We start from the raw sequence: 16288 nt of genomic DNA, 5'->3' as shown, positions 1-16288 counted from the left end.
TTCAGAATTGACAGCCTTATGGGCTGCCTTTCTATGTTCTGCCATGAGGCAAGCAATTAATTGGTTTCCACTAGTTATTCCTCTAGGTGAATTATAATCCCAATTGGGGTCCCCATAAGGGACTGCTTCAGTGTCAATCGGGAGGGCAGAGGTGGTCTGATGTACCTCATCAGCATAATTTCTAGCTTGCTCCCAAATTTATCTGCGTTCCTCGGGCAGGAGGGTGTTAGACAAGATCATATGGACATTGTGGAAGGTCAAATTATATGACTGAGTCAGATATTAAAACTCTTTGATATATGTGATGGAACTTGAAGTATAGGACCCAAGTTGCATTTCTGTCTTTGAAAGATCTGACAAAGAGAAAGGCACATGAACCCGGATTACACCATCTACCCCAGTCACCTCGTGTAGAGGACACAGAAATGTCCTTTGGGCAGTGGCAACCTGTGAGAGTGAAGAACAAGAGAAGGGCAGAGGGCCCAAGGGGACAGTTGCTGTGAAGGCTTCATTAGAAAGAGAATTGTGGTATGGTGGGAGCTCATCAGTTGGGTCGAAGGAGGAGTTCTGGATAGTATCTTCTGTCCCTTTGGAAGCAGGCATAGGTAAGGTGAGAGCTAAGAGGACTTGGACAGGAGAGCAAGAGTTGCAGAGAGAGAACTTAGAATGTAGAGGAGAAGGCCTGAACATGATATTTCTTTCCATTTTCCTGAACGCTCACAATAGTTGAAAAGATCCCTGATAACATTGGGATCTAGAGTGCCATAAGTGGCCATTTAGAGTTATTATCCAAAGGATATTAAGGCCAGATCTGATTGGATAAGATCTGGGGGCTTTAGGTCTGGTGTTGAGGGCCACAGCTGAGTCGGGATGACGCATGGCATTTTTGCCAGAAGTAGTGATTGAGAGGTGACACCAGCCAGCCATTAAGATGATGACTTTTGAGTTCTTGGGGAGTTCCTGTTGAGTTCCGGTTGAGCTCTCCAGGGGATTCCTGAAGAGTTTGCATTGGTTGGTGAAGTTCCGGTGGTGGGAGTTCCGGTTGGTGTGTGGTGTTCCTGGAGGAGCTGTGTGGGTGGCATTCGGGAGAGTTCCCAGGGAGTGTGCTGGTGGAGTTTGGAAATAAAGTTTGTTCCTGCTTGAGTGGCTTGTGATTTGTGCCCAGCCAGACTGCGGCAGTCTGGGGTGAAAAGAGAGAGACCCTAGGTTAGCCAGGAGGCAGCCCCAGAGGCTATGGGAGGGCATGGATGAGGAGCTGCCCATGGTGAGAAGCAGGAGGTGAGTTTAGAGGTGGGGCGGCCCCCAGTCTCTAGAATCACCTAGTCTAGATGACGGTTTCGCTCAGGGGGTCATCACCACTGCTGGGTAAGCGTTGGGGCAGGACCTTTAGAGGCACTTGGATGCCCAGCCGAGACTACACAGTAGGGGCAGAAGCCCATAGAAGGGGCAGAAGCCGTAGAGATTAATCCAAGGCCAAGAGGTAGGAACAATTCCTAATCACCCTCTGTGTTTTTTTTCTCAAAACCCAGTACCAAATAAAAGACCTATAGACTTGGTCACAGTAGGGATCAGCTGTAGCTGTGAAAGCTATGGCTTGGGGTGCCCCCGCCCACACAGTAACCCTGGGAATGCTAGACATTCAACAGTCATTTCCTGGGACCCATAGGTTGTTTAGGTAGACCAGAGATAGGGGTCTTACCTGGAACGTCCAGTAGTGGGTGCGGAAAGGGCATTCAGCAGAATGGAGGGCCTGGACCCATGATGGAATTCAGACTGGCCTGGGGACACTCAGTGGTCCTTGAAAAGGAGAGGGGGTACACCCGGGAACCGATGCCGGGTTTCAGCACCAAATTGAAGGGAAAGCGAGGAACCAGACAGAGACTGGTAAGCAAGAAATGAGACAGAGACCAGGCAGAGATACACATGAAAGTTTATTGTCAGAACTGACAAATAAAGGCCATCTCTCTGTAGGAGAGAGAGGCAAAACAGGCTTGGGTTCCGGGACTTTTATGAGGGAGGCTCAGGAATCAGAGCTGGGTAGGTCCTAATGCAGGTGGTTAAGGGTTGGGTTAGTCTGAGGGCGTGGTGCTTCTTTCTCAGGAACGCCCTTGGGTGGGAAAGTGAAACTTTTTCCTTAAAAGGGCTGTCACTTAAGATAGCTATTCAGACGCTAAGCAAGGCCCTTACACACACAATACATTTCTGAATCTTGGCGCTTCACTACCTCCACTAGATCCTCCTTTGACTCCTCTACCACCATATTTATTCCTCTTTCAAGATCCCCTCTCAGGTAGTAAAACCAGAGTTTCCGAAGCAATTACTTAATTAACAGCTTCAAGTTGACAAGGCGGGAGCCCCGCCCCATGGGAGGAGCTAGCGCCACGGTGCCGTATTAGGTACCCGGTGGTTAACAAATGAACCCTTAATCTTTTCAGCGGAGCAAGACACACACAAAGGCCCAATCAGAGGCCGCGGTTCTAGGCGTCCGGAGGGGCGGGGCCAGGCCGGCACCCCCCAGCCTCCCGCCGGGGCCCTCCGAGCCTCGCGGGCTTCGAAAGGCCCCGCCCCCTGGCCAGGCGCGGCAGCTATTGGGCGGCGCGCTTCTCGCGGTCACCTCGGTTGCTGGGAGAGGGAGGGCGGGGGCGGGGCCTGCGGTGGGCCGGGGCTGAGAGAAAGGCTGGGAGGCGAGGGCGCGCTGGGGCGGATTCGAAGAGAGCGCGGCGGTTGGCGAAGCGGACCGGCGCAGCCTCCTCCGTGCGGGGAACGGTCCCCGCTGACAGATCCCCTTCTTCCGGCCGCGCCACCCGGGAGGCGGGTCTCCGGGTCCCGAGGCGGCTTCCTCTGCCCGGTTCTCCCTCCCTCCTTCGCTCTCCGCGGCTTGACTGAGCGGCCTCTGAGGAGGAGGAGGTCGTCGGGGGCGGCGGGCGGAGACCGCGCTCCCCCTTCCGCGGCGGCGGCGGCGGGGCAGGACAATGGAGGTGGCTGTGGAGAAGGCAGCGGCGGCCGCGGCTCCGGCGGCGGCCGCCGGGGGGCCCTCGGCGGCTCCGAGCGGAGAGAACGAGGCCGAGAGTCGGCAGGGCCCGGACTCGGAGCGCGGCGGCGAGGCAGCCCGGCTCAACCTGTTGGACACTTGCGCCGTGTGCCACCAGAACATCCAGAGCCGGGCGCCCAAGCTGCTGCCCTGCCTGCACTCCTTCTGCCAGCGCTGCCTGCCCGCGCCCCAGCGCTACCTCATGTTGCCGGCGCCCATGCTGGGCTCGGCCGAGACCCCGCCGCCCGTCCCCGCCCCCGGCTCGCCGGTCAGCGGCTCCTCGCCTTTCGCCACCCAAGGTGAGAGGCGGGCGCGGGGGGCACCCGGAGACGGAGCTGCTGGAGGCGGGCGTCCTTGCGCGGCGCGACCCGCTGTCATGTCGCCGCCGCCCGGGGTGCGCGGCGGGGGAGGGGCGAGGAGGAGGGTCTGAGTCGGCGGTGACATGGAGGGCCCGCGCGCTCTGCGGCTCGCCTCGCAACTTCCACGGGCGCTGGGGACTTGGCCGCGCAGCTGCTGCTGCTCAGCGTTCTCCTTCGGGGCTGGGTGGCCTTTGCGACCCGCACTTTTGCAGAGCTCTGGCAGAGTCTCCTGTACTCCGTTTCGCGGATTCTTTGCCCGACTGCATCTAGTTAACTGCTACCCGTTGCCTCTGCAAAGCTTTGTCCAGGTCCATATGATCCTAATCATCTCGTATATATCCACGTTATTTGAGCTGGAGGTGGTGGGGGTTGGGAGGGATGGAGATTAAGTGATAGTGACTTTCTTTGATGATTGATTGCAGATTGAATGCCGTCTGTTTCCTATCTTGCATGTTTGGGGTTCTTTACCTTAATGAGTTCGCAATCCTCTCCGCTTCTGCTGGGGACAAAGAAACCTAGAGACGGTGGTTTGTTGTCTGCTTCTTTCGAAGGTTTTGTTTTTGAGACAGTGAAGGGTAAAGAGAAATAAAACAAAGTAATTTGGAGATGCAGGGTTTTCTTGTATTTTGTAGGCAATGACTGTAAGTTACTACTGTTCTCTTTGTAGTGTTTGTTACTGGAAAATGAGACTTTTGACAGGTAGTTCCCATTGCTAAGGTTAACAGGTTTGAAAAACATTTTAAAGTAAGAATAGTAATTGTTTCTGGTAGAGCATTTTAAATTTAAATAGTATGGCAAATATTGGAGCACATCCTTCAAATAAAACAAAGTAACTGGAAAAGGGAAATCACTTTTAACCTAAACTGGTTGATTTAATTTGAGATAATAGGCTAATCAAGTAGTTACACTAGGTCAAGGGATGTATGAGATTGATGCTTTAAATAGATTGTGGTCTTGAATCCATTTATCTTAGCAACAGTCTCTATTTGTAGGAGACAATTTTCTAAGGGTCTCTATTTCTACGCTCTTGCCAGTGAGGTAGCAACCTCTCTTTGTTTCTGTTTTGTTAAGGATGTTGTATAAAGAACAGTCTTTATAAAAGATAGTATCTCCCACCACAGCAAAAAGCAGGAATGTATGCTATGTGTATACAGTAATATGCTATACAGTTTGATTAAAAAAAAAAAAAATAATAATAATGTCTTCCTCTGGAGCCAAAAGGTGGGCTTGCTTATTGCCCACATTAAAAGATTAGGGTTCCCTAAGCTTAGTGTTCCTCTTGTGTAACACAACCCACTGCCTGTGTAGATGTCAGTTGACTCTCTTCACTTTGTCCTGTGGGAACTGGGGCTCTGGGAACCAGTGCAAAAATGTTGATACTTTGGCTTATGCTTTTGCTACAAATATGCTATTGCTGTCTCTTTCTTCTATCACTGTTGAGAGCCACAACCGAGTCAAGATGGTGCCTGGCATTTTGCCAGAAGGAGTGGTTGAGAAGTAAGGCCAGTGAGCCATTAAGATGATGATAATTAAGTTAAGCTGTGTATAATTATTAAGATAATAACTGATTGCTGTAACTGGATGATGCTAAATTGAAACAAGCTGTGTATTCAGTTGTGTATATAAACCTTTGCTGTCCGGCAATAAGGCGGCTCCTGCTACCTCGGGTGCCCACTACTTTTGAGTTCCTGTGGAGTTCAGGAAATAAAGTAGTTCCTGTTTGAACCTATAAGTGGCTCATGACCTCCCGGTTATTTTGTGCCCAGCCAGACTGTGGCATATCATCATCTTTGAAACTGGTAGGCTGCTTCATTAGCATGCAAGTATGAAAGTTGATAGAGGTGAAACTTGTTTCTTAATAAAACTCTTAATTTTATGTTAATTTTTTGGAGGTGCTGGGGATTACATAGCCTTATGCATGCTATGTGGCTTTTACCATTGAGTTACACCCCTACCCTTCCACCCCCAACCTCAGCCCTAGTTCTTAATTCTTAAACACATTTTAAAGTTTCTTTAACAGTTGTCCCTTGGTAGCTAATGGACTTTGGTTCCAGGTTTTCCATAGATAATAAATCTGTGGATGCTCAAATTCCTTATGTAAAATAGCCTTATGTTTGCATATTATCTATGCAAAAACCTTCCTTATACTTGAAATAATTTCTAGATTACTTACACTGAATACATTGTAAATGTTATGTAAATAGCCATTGCCATGTAACATTTAGGAAATAATTTTTTAAAAGTACATGTTCACTACAAACACAGTTGGTTTCCCTCCCTCCATATTTTTCAGCTCTAGTTGGTTGAATCCATGTGTCTCACCCCACAGGATCAACTGTATTTAAATTTTAAATAGTTAAACAAGTGGCCAACTAAGATCATAATTTTGCACAGTTTTAGAAATAAGATTTATTATAGAATATAAATAATAAGAGCTATGATCCTTAATTCTAAGACAGGTTTGAAATTCCAGACTTTTTTGTGTAATTCAGTCTCTAAACCTTTTTGTTTTGTTTTGTATTATAAACGAGAGTTCAAGAAAAGCATTAACTTGGATGATAATGTTTTTTTTTGTTTTTTTTTTTTTGTGGTACTAGGAATTGAATCCTAGGATGCTTTACTGTGAGCCACCTCTCCTACCCTTTTTTCTATTTTTAGAAAGTTGCTATGGTTGGCCTCAAACTTGTGATCCTCCTACCTCAGCTTCCCAAATTATTGGGATTCTGGCAGGTGCCATCACACGAAGCCACAACACAGTTATTTTAGGCCAAAGAAGTTGATACTCTTTTTTGATTTAGATAATCATTTTCAAACTTTAGCATTAATACAGCCACTTAATAAGTATTTAGATTTCTAGGCCCCTCCCTCCAAAGAACCTGATTCTACCTAATGTGACATAGTTTCATGCTTCTAGAGCAAAATATTGAACTCAGGTATTTCTTTGACTCATGCAGCTTTTTTGTGTTCAAAGTACATTTGACCATAGAGTTGTTTTTTTTTTGTTGTTGTTTTTTCTTTGTGTGTGTTGGGGGTTAGGGTTCTGGGGATGGAATTCAGAGCCTTGTGCTTGCTAGGCAAGCAATCAACCACTGTGACCCCATCTCTCATAAGAGAATTCTTTAGAAAATTAAGACCTAAATTCGAGGATAAGAATAGTGGTTCTCAGCAGTATCAGGTCTAGATTCTATAAAATACTATTTTATAGAAATACCATTTCTATAAAATACTATTGGTGCTTCTTTTTTTTTTATTTTTTATTCTAAATGGGTTTCATGAAAAATAAATCCTAAAATGTATTTTTCTTAAAAAAAAAAAAATCAACATGGGCATGCTAGGTAAGTGCTCTGCCATTCAACTTCACCCCCAAAATATGATTTACTTAAAACTAACCACAGCACGAAACTATTTTAAAAGTGTAATTTATAGCTGGGTGAGGTGGTGTGCACCTGTAATCCCAGTAGCTGGGCAGGCTGAGGCAGGAGAATCTTGAGTTCAAAGCCAGCCTCAGCAAAAGTGAGGAGCTAAGCAACTCGATGAGACCCTGTCTCTAAATAAAATACAAAATAGAGTTAGGGATGTGGCTCAGTGGTTGAGTGCCCCTAAGTTCAACCCCCAGTACCCCCCCAAAAAAAGTGTAATTTATAAATGTTTACAAGCAATTACATTGACCACCAAGCCCTTATTGATAACATTTGTTCTAAAACCTTGGTCTAAACTCCTTTTCTAAGACTACATATTGAAAGGAAAAAGGGTAAGTGACCACAAGCTAAAGTTGGATGACCACTTCAGCCTTGTCTGTCATTTTTGTAGTATGTAGTTATATCCAGAATAGACAAGAGATTAGAAAAGGTTTTTGTTTTTGTATGGAAAACATACAAAGTTGTTAAGTTGGAAACAAACTCATATTGGAGAAATGTTACACCATTGTGCAGTGTTTTGTTGTGTTGACATATTGCTCAGCCAAAGAAGAGAAAACTGAGTTATTTTTAAAAATACTGAGAGCATACTTATTTTACTCTACTTTGACATCATTTGTCAAGGTAGAGTAAAATATAAAAATTCATCAGTTTTCTAAGACATTTATTTATTGTGGGGATTAAACTCAGGGACTTGTGCATGCTCGACATGTGTTCTACCACTGAGCTATACACACCCCAGCTCCCTAAAACTTTTTTAACTGTCAGTTTACAGTATACTTAACTATTCTGTGAGCTGATCTCTTCTTTTGGTTCTTGGTGAAACAGTATAAATCATCTATTTTGACTAAAAGATTAAGTGGCAAAGGATTTAACAGTATTTAAGATCGATGGGGGACTGGGGTTATGGTTCAGTGGTAGAGCACTTGCCTAGCATGTTTGAGGCACTAGGTTCAATTCTCAGCTCCGCATATAAATAAATAAAATAAATAGTCCATTAAAAATAATTGATAGATATTTCTGTATCAGTTCTATATGAATTCATTCACTTGTTTTTGGAGATTGGTACAATAGTCCTCCTTTACCTGAGATTTTACTTTCTGTGCTTCAGAAAATACCTGTGATCAACTCCAATCTGAAAATATTAATATGGAAAATTCCAGAAATAATTCAAAAGTTTTATATTACGTGCTGTTCTGAGTAGCATAATGAAAACTCACCCTGTCCTGCCCGGGGCATGAATCAACCCTTTGTCCAACATATTCATGCTATATATGCCACCAGACCATTAGTCACTTAGAAGCCCTCTTAGTTATCAGATCTAGTATTGTGGACATGTAGCCTGATATTATATTACATCATAGTGCCTGTCATTCATCTCACTTCCTTTCATCACATAGGCATCACATCATCTTAAATCATCACAAGAAGGTTGAGAATAGTATACTACGATGTTTTGAGACAGACACCACATTCGTGTAACTTTTACTACAGTGTATTATAGTACAGTCTTTTATTATTGTTAATCTCTCACTGTGCCTAATTTAATAAACTTTATCATAGGTACATGAATATAGACAAAAACATAGCATATGTTATTCCCCAGGGATAAGGGAGGTACACTGTATAAATATCTATATAAAAGTCTTGGTGTGGCTGTTTTTTTATTTCCTTGGGTAAATACTTAGATTTGGAGTTTCTTGTTTGTATGATAAATGTATGTTTAAACTGGTATACTATTTTATACTCCCTCCAGCAATTCTCACCAGAGTTGATTCACAGCCTTGTATTTTAGTCTTTTAAAAGTGTGGTTATTGTAATTGGTGTGCAAGGCTACATAAATTTTTTCTTTGCTAATAAGCCTCTTTTCCTGTGCTGACTGGTCATTCTTAAATTTGTTTTTTGTAAGATTTTTATTTAAGTCATGCACATTTTTATAAAAAAGTAAAAATGATGTATTTTTGAATCCTGGTACTTCGTAATATACATGTATTGCAAGTGGGTTTATTGATGTTGTTCAACAACCTCACTCTGTGATCTCCTATTCATTTTCTTCATGTCTTTTTTCTTTTTTAAAAAAATCTTTATTTTATTTTTATGTGGTGCTGAGGATTGAACCCAGAGTCTTGCACATGCTAGGAAAGTGTTCTACTGCTGAGCCACAACCCCAGCCCTTTTCATGTCTTTTGATGAGCTAAAGTTTTAAATTTTAGTGTGTGGGGGGGATTGAAGTCATGGGCACTCAACCACTGAGATACATCCCCAGGCCTATTTTGTATTTTATTTCATTGAGTTGCTCAGTGCCTCCCCATTGCCAAGGCTGGCTTTGAAATTACGATCTTCCTGCCTCAACCTCCTGAGCTGCTGGAATTACAGACATGTACCACTGTGCCCAGTATGAAGTTTTAAGTCCAGTTTTGTTTTGTTTTGTTTTTCTTTTATGATTAGTGGTTGTCCTAACAGTTCTTTGCCTCTCTCGGGTTTACTAAGATTTTCTCCACTTTTTTTCTTTCATTTTTATAATTTTAGTTCTGTAATATTTATATTCTATAATCCATTTAGAGAAATTTCTGTGTAAGGTAGAATTCATAGTTTTAAACATATGTTAAGAGTACTATTAGAATAATTCTTATTATTTTAATTTTTTGTTAAAAAAATCCACTGACCATATATATATTTTTATACTCTCTATTTTTATACTCTCTCTTCTGCTCTATTGATCTACTCATTTAGCTAATACGTGGTTATGTTTTGTTATCTTGTTTGTTTTTTGCAGTAGTGGGGATTAAACCCAGGGCCTCAGAATGCTAGCCAAGTGTTCTACTACTGAGCCACATCCTCTGCCCTTTCTGTTTATTTTGAGACAAGGGTCTAAGTTGTCCAGGCAACAACTTTTAATATCTTTAAGACCTGAGAAAAATCCTTTGTTTTTTTTTTTTTTTTTTTTTTGGTAGTACTGGAAATCAAACTTGGGGCTTCATGCTTCATTAGGCAATTGACTCTGTCATTGAGCAATATCCCAACTCTTTTTTTTTTTTTTCATTTTTGAGATAGGATCTCACTGAATTACCCAGGCTAACCTCTAATTTTTGATCCTGCTGTCTCAGCCTCTCAAGTTGCTGGGATTACAGGTGTGCACCACCATACCCTGCAAACTCTTCTGTTTTAATTCATGCTTTTCTTAGTTACTAGAGGTTTGCCAACTAACTTTTGGCTTTGCTATTTCTATTTATTGTTGGACTCTCTTCTAGATGTACATGTAATTTTCTCTGTAAACATTGTGTTAATTGCTTGTAACAAATTGTGTTGTGCTTTTATTAACAAGACTTTCAAAATCATTTTTAATTTATTTTGTGACTTATTCTGTGATTGATGGATTGTATAGAAGTAGGAGTCAGATGTGGTGGCACAGGCTGTAATCCAAACTACTCAGGCTTAAGCAGCAGGACTGTAAATTCGAGGCCAGCCTGGGCAATTTAGCAAGACCTTATCTTAAAATAAAAAAGACTAGCGGTATAACTCAATAGTAATTGAGTTCCTGCCTACATGTGCAAGACCCTGGGTTCAACCCCAGCACTGCGGAAAACAATAACAAAAAAAAAAATAGTATGTTAATTTGTAGGTATGTAGATGGCTTATTTATGATCAGAAAACATACTTGGTAAAATTTTACTCTTTCAAAGTTTATTGAGATATGTTGTCTTAGCATATTATCTACTTTGGTGAATGTTCTATGTATATCTGAAAATAATTTAAGGTCCACAGTTATTAGATATAGTGTTCTGTCAGATCAGTTTATAATGTTAATTCTATTTTTAATTTTTTTTATTTATCTCTTCATTGTGGTACTGGGGGTTGAACCCTGTATTTTGATCTATATTCCCAGCCCCTTTTATATTTTATTCTGAGACAGAGTCTTTTAAGTTGCCCAGACTGACCATGAACTTGGAATCCTCCTGCCTTAGCCTCCCACGCTGCTGGAATTGTAGGCCTGTGGTGCCTATAGGATTATAGGCACCACACCCAGCCCTCATTCTTTTTTGAGACAGAGTCTCATTATTAATTTTCTGAGGTTGACCTCAACTGGCTGTCCTCCTGCCTCGGCCTCTGAAGTAGTTGGGATTATAGGTATGCATCATCATGCTCTGCTTCCATGTTTTTATTTTTAACCTTTATATTGAAAGTTTCTTTTATAGATATCATTGCCTTTTTTTATCCAAGCTGTCAATTTTTTGCTTTTATTTATTAAATCCATTTATAAATTTATGTGGTTATTGGTATGTTAGTTTAAGGCTATTATCTTTTTATTATTTCCTCTTTATTCTGCTTGGCCTCAGTATCTTTGCTTCTCTCCATCCCCTTGGTAAAACTTTCTGTAATCTTGCTTTGCATATGCTTGGTAGCCTTCAGCCAAGGATTTGGCAAAACCCTATGGCAAAACCCTGTGTAAACTCCCAGTGCTCTTTCTCTCTTCAACTTCCTTCTTCAGTGCTTTGCCTTATATATTCTATTTGGTTCACAGCCCCAAATTCTTGTTGGTTTTTTGGTTGTGTTCTGCTTTGACTGTATTCCCTGCACAGTGATCAGAAAATAGTCCCCAGTGAGAGCATAAAGATGTTTGCCAGTTGGGGGGGCTAGTCTGAGTATCCCTTTTCCAGAGATGACAGTATTGCATTGCCTATTGTTTGTTGCCTGAACACAGTTACCTCATATATTTTTCTTAGTTATTATACATATGATTCTTGAAAGGAAAGTATTTCTCAGTACTAGGTACTCTATGTAGGTGGGAGATTGATGTCAGAAGACTTTAAATTGCATTGTTGATATAACCACATATGAATGATTTGCAAACTATTGGAAGTACAGGAGTAAAATTCTATGCATATAGATGATAGTTTAACTTAGTGAGGTCACAATGAAAAATAAAAAAAAAACTTTCTTTAAATCTTAGATCTTCAGATTTCTCTTTCTTTAATTTTTCTTAGAGACCTCACCAAGTTAAACTGCCATCTAAATGCACAAGGGTCTTAAGTTTTCACTGTAAATGTGACTGCTGTCTCTCAAATTTTATTCCTGTACTTTCAATATACATTAGACCAATAATCTTGAAAATGGGATGGATGCCACATTATACAGTAAATATAACCCACTGAGGTATAGAAAATCATTAGGATTTAGAAATTAAGCTATAATGTACTTGATAACATAAATTATCACTCTCACAAGAATAAGCATGTCAAATGGCTACATTTTACTTATGCTTTAAGGAGTATTCTGAGGGGAGGCATTAAGGCTACCATAAGCCCAAACAGTAGCTTTGTGTGGGTTAGAAAGAAAAAAAAAAAATGCCCTGTTGGCATATGTAGACCAAGGGATGCATGTTATAAGAATGTGGGCCTCTATTTGCCTTCAAGTCAGGCAGTCTTTGGTGTACTATACAACCTATCAAATTGTACAGAGTTGCCCTGGAAGATAATAACACTTCTATATAGCAGATGCTGTTTCTTTTAACCCCCACTATCTAACATAATTTACATATGCTTGAATAAATAGATTTATTTTGCTGTACTGGGGATGGAACACATGCCACACTCTATAACTAACTAAGCTACATTCTCAGATGTATCCCCACTCCCCGTTTTTTTGTTTTTTAATTTTGAGACCAAATCTCACTAAGATGCCCAGACTGACCTTGAATTTGTGATCTTCCTGTCTCAGATTCCACAGGTGGGTGCCACCATGCCTGATTGGTTTATAGTTTGTTCATTGTTTTATATTTTGTTTATTTTTTATAGTGGGGATAGAACCCAGAGATACACTACCACTGACCTACATGCTCAGTTCTTTTCATTTTTTATTTTGATGTGGGATTTTGCTAAGTTGCTGAGGGTCTCACTAAATTGCTAAAGCAGGCCTAGAACTTGTGATCCTCTTGCCTTAGCCTCCTGAGTCACTTGAGATTACAGGCATGCCCCACCATGCCTGTTGGTTTATGGATTTTAATGTTTTAACTAAGATGTCTGTCCAAAGATTCAAGATTATGGTAAAATTTTACCAAGCCTCTGGCATAAAACCCCTAACCTTATTTCCTAGGGAACTCCCATAGGGAGGTGGCTCACAAAAGTCCCTCAATTTCAGCAGCCCGGAAAGTACCTAAATTGGGGCACATGTAAAATAGCAAGAAAAATGATCCTGAATTCCAATGAATATCCTAGAGGTACTGTAATCCCACTTAAGTCTGTAATCAAGGTTGAGTGTTGATGGCTTGAGGCTATGTCAGTTGGGTAATAGAGAAGGTTGAGCCCAAAGCCCAGAGATATCAGGGATGTGTGTTTTTGTTTTGTTTTTGTTTTGTACTGGGGATTGAATTTAGGGGCACTTAGCCACTGAGCCACAGACAAGGTCTCACTGAGTTGCTTAGGGCCTCACTAAGTTGCTGAGGCTACCTTTGAACTAGTAGTCCTTGTACCTCAGCTTCCCTAGCCTCTGGGATTACAAGTATATGCTACTGCACCCACAGGGATGCTCATATTTAATGACTTCAGAGTTGTGTATATGATATGATACCTGTCACTCCTGGGGACTTGAATACTTAACTAGCTGACAAGGAGATCCATGTCCCATAGAAAGTTATAACTATAGCTGTCTCATGTTGTTTCATTTTATTACCTATATGGAATTGATGGTAGTTGTAATTTTCCACCAGTCTTGAATCATTTGAATCTTTGAAGTCTCATTTTCAGCTATGATAAAGATAATATTCATTTGCAAACAAAATAGCTTTAGAGTGGCAAAACTGGCACTTTATAGGCTCTCTGTCTGTGAGCTTGAAAGCAGTGATTAACCAGATCTAAGAGGAAATGAGCCTACAATTTCAAAATTAACAAGAAGACTCTGAAATCAACAGAAATGCTCTTCAACCATGCCTTAAGTGTATTTTGTGTCTTAGAATATTAGTTGACAATAGAGATAAGCTTGTTGTGGTTGACATGAATTTTAAAATTTATTATTATTATATTATTTTTGTTACCACGGATCCAACCTGGGTATCTTTACCACTAAGCTATATCCTAGCCCTTTTTATTTTTTTTATTTTGAGGTAGGGTGTTTTGTTTTGTTTTGTTTTGTTTTTTTTGTACTGGGGATTGAACTCGGGGACACTCAACCACTGAGCACATCCCCAGCCCTATTTTATATTTTACTTAGATACAGGGTCTCATTGAGTTACTTAGAGCCTCACTAAATTGCTGAGGTGGCTTTGAATTTGATCGTCCTACCTCCATATCCCGATCCACTAGGATTACAGGCAAGCCACTGGAATTACATGCGAGCACCACCATGCCTGGCTTGAGATATGGTTTTGCTAAGTTGCTTAGGACCTTGCTAAATTGCTGGTCTCAAACTTGAGGTCCTCATGCCTTAGCCTCTCAGGTTGCTGGGATCATAGGTGGGGCCACTGTCTCAGGATTTACATATATGTGTTTCAGATGACAGTTGTAACTGAATGCTTTTTTTTGGTGTTTGTGTGCTCAGAGTCCAGGGCCTCATGCATGCTAGGTAAGCACTCTACAATTGAGCTACATACCTCAGCAATTTGCTTTTTTTTTTTCTTCTTCCTTAGATAGAGTCTCCCTAAGTTTTCAAGGCCAGCCTGAACTTTACAGTCGTCTTGCCTCAGCCTTCGGAGTACTTGGCATACTCCACCATGCCAGGCTAAAGATATTCTTATCTATTCAAACAGTATAATTATCAAATTTAGGAAATCTGGCCTTAGTACAACAGTATTATTTAATACATAGACCATAGTCACATTTTGCTGGTGGTTCTAACAATGTCCTTCAAAGTATACTTATTTAGGAATGAGGAACAATTGTCGGGATCCAGAGCAGATTGCCAGCGAGTTCCGTAGAATGAATTTTGTGGACATGTTTCAGAAAGACAAATGGAGATTTTAAATTCCACAGGTGTAGCACTACAGTGAGTCTGGCTGTGCCTTCAACAAGTTCTGGTATTAGGTCTTTGGGGAAAAAATTATTCTTCCATACTCTTTTTCAGAACTTTACATGAGGAAACATGTGATGCCATTTTGTCCCATTATTAGTGTTGTCTTTGATCACTTGTTTAAGGTGTTACTGCCAGATTTTTTCACTTGAAAGATATCTTCCCACCCTCTTTGTACTTAGTATGTAATCCTCTAGGAAATCATTTGGGTTTGCATGAATATTTTTCTACCAGAAAACATGGATTCAAGTTGATATTTGTGTCCTTTGACATGCCCCCATTTTTAAGTACTCTAAATTTTTGGAAAACAAAGAGTTTATTTATCTTGTGTGTTTGTTTGTTTGTTTTGATGCCAATCTTGTTTGTTTCTCCTTAGAGCCCTAGTTCCTTATTTTGATGAAATTTAATTTTTTTTGTGCCATTTCTAAGAAATCTTTATCTAACACACATTTTCTCCTGTTTTCTTCTTGCAGTTTCATAGTTTTATGTCTTATTATTTAGGCTTATGATCTATTTTGAGATAATTTTTGATGAGGTATTTTGATCCAAGTTAAGTTTACATCTTATCTAGCACTATTGTTGTATAGGCATTATCTTCATCAAAAATTAGTTCTAGTCTTGCACAGTGGCAAATGCCTATAATTCCAGTGACTTAAGAGGCCAAAGCAGTTGGATCACTTTTTGAGTCTAGTCCAATCAATTTAGCAAGACCCTGTCTCAAAAAAAAAAAAAAAAAAAAAAAAATTCAAAGAAGAGCTGTGGTAAAGCACTCCTATGTTCATTCCCCAATATCCAAAAACATCAGTTGTAGAGATATATGTCTGTTTATTTCTGAAATTTGTTCCATTGACCTGTTTGTTTACTTACACTAGCATCATTCCTTTAGAGTTTGTGTACATACTGTCCACAACCCAGTTGTGCCAGAGCAGTGGGATAGGTTGTCAAGACACCCAGAGATGGAATGTGAGACATGAGTTTTATTGAAGAAAAAAAAATTTCTTATAGGGAATGTCCAGTGGCAATAGTCTGGATAAGGAGCACCTCTGCTTCTCATGGTACTTCATTGCTTCATATGAAAGTCCAGTGGTGATGGGTTGGACAAGTAGCACCCCGTTTTTTAGACAAGATTGGGTGTGTCAATGGGTGATATGGCCATTCTTTACTTCCTGTACTTTGCTAAAAAGTAGCACCTCCATCCTTCATGCTGCTTCTGTGATTTGTTCAGAGGCAGTTTGCTGGACAAGAATTTATACTCTCCACTGTGCTCAGCTCCATACCAGTTACCAAAAAGAAGAGGTTTATAGGTTAGGCAATAGAAGAAGAAGCCACATCGTTAGCTTAGCTTGCTTTGTCTCATTGTATGACCATTATTCCAAAGAACTTGGCATGTATGCAAGAAAGCAGCTTTTTATAGATAGTACTAACTTGCCCTAATTCCCAGCATACATGAGAGAAAGCCACTGTCCTTCATGATAATGTTT

At 41.0% G+C, this 16288-nt stretch overlaps 1 protein-coding gene across 3 annotated transcripts in view; it reads left to right on the top strand.

Annotated features, from left to right (window-relative positions):
• The first annotated feature begins 2874 nt into the window (after window positions 1-2874).
• Window positions 2875-16288, top strand: part of Trim24 (tripartite motif containing 24) — a 106211-nt gene continuing 92797 nt past the window's right edge. For all 3 annotated transcript variants that reach the window (XM_076832802.2, XM_076832796.2, XM_076832790.2), the window contains exon 1: window positions 2875-3330. In XM_076832802.2, coding sequence (XP_076688917.1) covers window positions 2973-3330 — 358 coding nt within the window. In that variant the 5' untranslated portion in view covers window positions 2875-2972. The remainder of the gene's footprint in view (window positions 3331-16288) is intronic.

Source organism: Callospermophilus lateralis, chromosome 1, assembly GCF_048772815.1.
Source record: "Callospermophilus lateralis isolate mCalLat2 chromosome 1, mCalLat2.hap1, whole genome shotgun sequence".
NCBI lineage: Eukaryota > Metazoa > Chordata > Mammalia > Rodentia > Sciuridae > Callospermophilus > Callospermophilus lateralis.
Note: the sequence above shows the minus strand (reverse complement) of the source record. Positions and strands in the feature narration are given on the sequence as shown.